Consider the following 3,363-nt stretch of genomic DNA (forward strand, 5'->3'; position numbering starts at 1 on the left):
TTGTTTAAAATTTTAATATTGATAAAGAGAGAGTAATTTTTCCTTCAAATATATAGTTTTTTAGCGTAACTCTTTTTTAAAAACTTAAAAAAAAAGTTATTTTATAAAAAATTGTCAATTTTGTTGAGTTTATATATATATATATATATATATATATATATATATATATATATATATATATATATATATATATATATATATATATATATATATATATATATATATATATATATATATATATATATTTCTTAATTTCTACACAATTTAAAAATTAATTTTATACAAAAACTATTACTAATATATTATTTAAGAATTCAATAATTATTTTTTAATAAGAAAATAGATAATAAAATAACGAAAGACTTTGTCTCATATCCTATATCAGGATTACTTAAAATCTTTTTGGTAAAAAAATTCATTCCAAAAGCTTTTAAATGATTTTACCGTGACTCCATCATCAGTTTTTTTACTAACCCTCCTCCAAATCTTCCTTCTCCCAAATGATTGCTCCTCCCCTAATCTATTGTTCGTTCACGGAATCGATTGATTCATTCCCCAAATCGATTGATTCCTTCACCGAATCATTTGTTACTTCATCAAATCGATTGTTCCTTCGCCGAATCGATTGTTACTTCACTGAATCGTTTTTCCCCAAATCAATTTTGTTTCTATGAAGTGATTTTTCCTTCCCCGAATCTATTGTTCCTTCACCGAATTAATTTTGTAGTTGATCTCCAATCCATATCGATTTCCTATTTTCCATTCCCCAAATTAATTTTCTCTTCTACAAATAATTTTTATTTCTACATTGAAATCTTCGAGATTTGTGGTTCTCTTTTCAATTATCCCAAACTGGTAAAAACCAAATCTTTTGATTTTTGATTTATATCATATTTATTAATTATTAATGTTTTTCTATTTGATTTAGATGCTACAAGAGTGATTCGCTTGAAGTTGGAGTTCAAGAGCTATTTGTGAGAGTTCGACTTTTGGTTTTGTGTGTTCTTTATTCTATGTAATAACTTTGTTCAGGTATTATTTTAATTTACAGTATATATATATAATTTACAGTTATTAATTTATAATAATAACTTTGTTGAGATATTTGTTCAGGTTTTTGAGTTTTTTCTTCTTTATAAGAAATGTTGAATCTTTGTGTTTTATACTTTTTAGTTAAATTTGATATCCTTTTAGAAGTATTAAGTTTGTATGTATAATGGCGATAAAATTTGACAACTACTTTTAAATTGCAAGAACAAGAAAAACATGTTTTACGTATAGTGACCAATTCACTCAACTTTCCTTCAACCTGAATGTGGTTCTTATAAACATTTTTGGGAAAGTCGCCTTCCATATACAAAACATAGACAATTTTGAGTGGTTTCCTAATACAAGACATTCAAAAAGAAACAAAATTCAAGTGATCCAAGATATACTTTTGAATTGAACTACCTTTGTTTCTACCTGCATGTTATCTTCCCCACTCTAAATAAGATTTTTTTCTCTTTAATCATGATGTGGTTATGCAACAAGATCTCATCATAACATGGAAATTAGCATATGAAAAAGTAAGCACATGAGTTAGGACTTTGCAAGGAAGGTGAAACTTCATATCGTAGGATGGATATGTTAATAAACTTCTCAAATCCATACATTGCAAAGAGGTTTGATGTCAATGCTTTTGTATGTGCATTTAGGATGAACTTGTTTGAGTTGTAGCAATGGAGGAGGCATAATTTAACTTGCGTATATCACAAATATTTGCAAAAGGTATGCTTACAAAAATATATATTGTGTTACATGTTTCTAGTTATTTTTTTGTTTGGTCTCTATTTAACACCCTTCCCCAAAATCTCTCTATTACTCTTTGTATTGGTTTAGTAATTTAGAACTAAAACAATTTTTTATTGCATGCACTAAGTTGAGGAAAAATTATATTTCCGCAGAAGAGAGTAACAATACTTCAATGAAGTATGTTGGTATGCTTTATTGGAAATTGATTAATCTTAATAGTATATCAGCTTGTTGGTTCTTTGACATTCTGTTGAAAACTTTGCATCATTTTGCTCAGTTACTAGTGACTATTTACTTATTCAGGTTAGAAGAGGAAAAACCAATGAGAAATTGAGAGGCTTGAAGAACATTGTTCCAGAATGTTACAAGGTTAATAATTTATGTTCCTGTAAAATTTTCCAATGTTTTTTTGTCTAACTTTATATTAGTTAAAATCTTATTTTATTTTTATAGGAAAAAGAAATTTTTTTTCTTACTTATATTAACTAATATTGCAGACCATGGAAATGGAAGTAATGTTGAATGGAATCATAAACTATGTTCGGTCATTGGAGCATCAAGTAGTGGTAATTAAGTTATGAAAAATTAAACAAAAAAAAAGACAATATAATATTCATTTAATTCTAGGAAAATTGATATTAATTTATGTTTTGGTATTTCTTGAAGTTTCTTTCATTGAAGCTTACTGCAGCTAGTACTTATTATGATTTCAATTCAGAAGCAGATGATTTAGAAACAATGCAGGTATAATCTTTTTCTAAAAGTGTCATAGTCTTATTCAGTAATACATATATATATATATATATATATATATATATATATATATATATATATATATATATATATATATATATATATATATATATATCACGTATTTAAAAATAACTTATATTTCAATAGAATAACTTATAAAATAAAATAAGGACTATTTGTTGTGAAAGGTTGAAACCATGACCTTCGTATAATTTGATCTCTTATTTTTGTTTCTTCCCGAAACCTCCTTTTCACTTCAGCAGAATAGATACTACTTTGGCCGAATGACGCATGTAATGAGGATGAAGTAGGTGAAGAACTTCAAGAGGATGATATTGGTGATGAATTTCATGTATTGTTACGTTAGGCATTTTAGGTATTGGCTACTATCTTGAATTAATGTTTGAACTAGATTTTATAGATAGTACTTTGGCCGAATGACGCATGTAATGAGGATGAAGTAGGTGAAGAACTTCAAAAGGATGATATTGGTGATGAGTTTCATGTATTGTTACGTTAGGCATTTTGTATTTTGTGTATTGGCTACTATCTTGAATTAATGTTTGAATTAGAGTTTATTATACAATTTTTGTTGATGGACGGTTAAATTTGATCTTGCTTAAGCTATTATCGACATTTTTTTAACCAGTCATCATCGGCTGTATATTATCTAGAAAATAATCACAAAATAGTATATTTTATGAGGACAATGTAAAGGAACAGCCTATGAGCTATGGATACATTTTGAACACGTTCCTCCATATTCAGATTTAAGGGAACAATTATTAATTGTAGCCGCATCTGGCAACACTTAAA

General features: G+C 26.9%; 1 protein-coding gene across 7 annotated transcripts; it reads left to right on the plus strand.

Annotated features, from left to right (window-relative positions):
- The first annotated feature begins 410 nt into the window (after positions 1-410).
- LOC131609187 (transcription factor BEE 3-like) lies at positions 411-3,155 on the plus strand. 7 transcript variants are annotated; one of them, XM_058880843.1, is made up of 9 exons: positions 411-855; positions 929-1,032; positions 1,534-1,600; positions 1,698-1,770; positions 1,922-1,979; positions 2,098-2,163; positions 2,292-2,360; positions 2,461-2,538; positions 2,808-3,155. In XM_058880843.1, exons 5-9 carry the CDS (start codon positions 1,974-1,976, stop codon positions 2,856-2,858), a joined length of 270 nt encoding a protein of 89 aa, XP_058736826.1. In that variant the 5' UTR covers positions 411-855; positions 929-1,032; positions 1,534-1,600; positions 1,698-1,770; positions 1,922-1,973; the 3' UTR covers positions 2,859-3,155. The 7 variants fall into 7 exon arrangements, 3 of the variants coding, with proteins under 3 accessions (XP_058736826.1, XP_058736825.1, XP_058736827.1); XM_058880842.1 differs by lacking the exon at positions 1,534-1,600; XR_009285995.1 differs by lacking the exon at positions 1,922-1,979 and having other exon boundaries at positions 412-855; positions 2,811-3,155.
- The last annotated feature ends 208 nt before the right edge of the window (positions 3,156-3,363 follow it).

Source organism: Vicia villosa, linkage group LG6 (assembly GCF_029867415.1).
Source record: "Vicia villosa cultivar HV-30 ecotype Madison, WI linkage group LG6, Vvil1.0, whole genome shotgun sequence".
NCBI classification, from domain to species: Eukaryota; Viridiplantae; Streptophyta; class Magnoliopsida; order Fabales; family Fabaceae; genus Vicia; species Vicia villosa.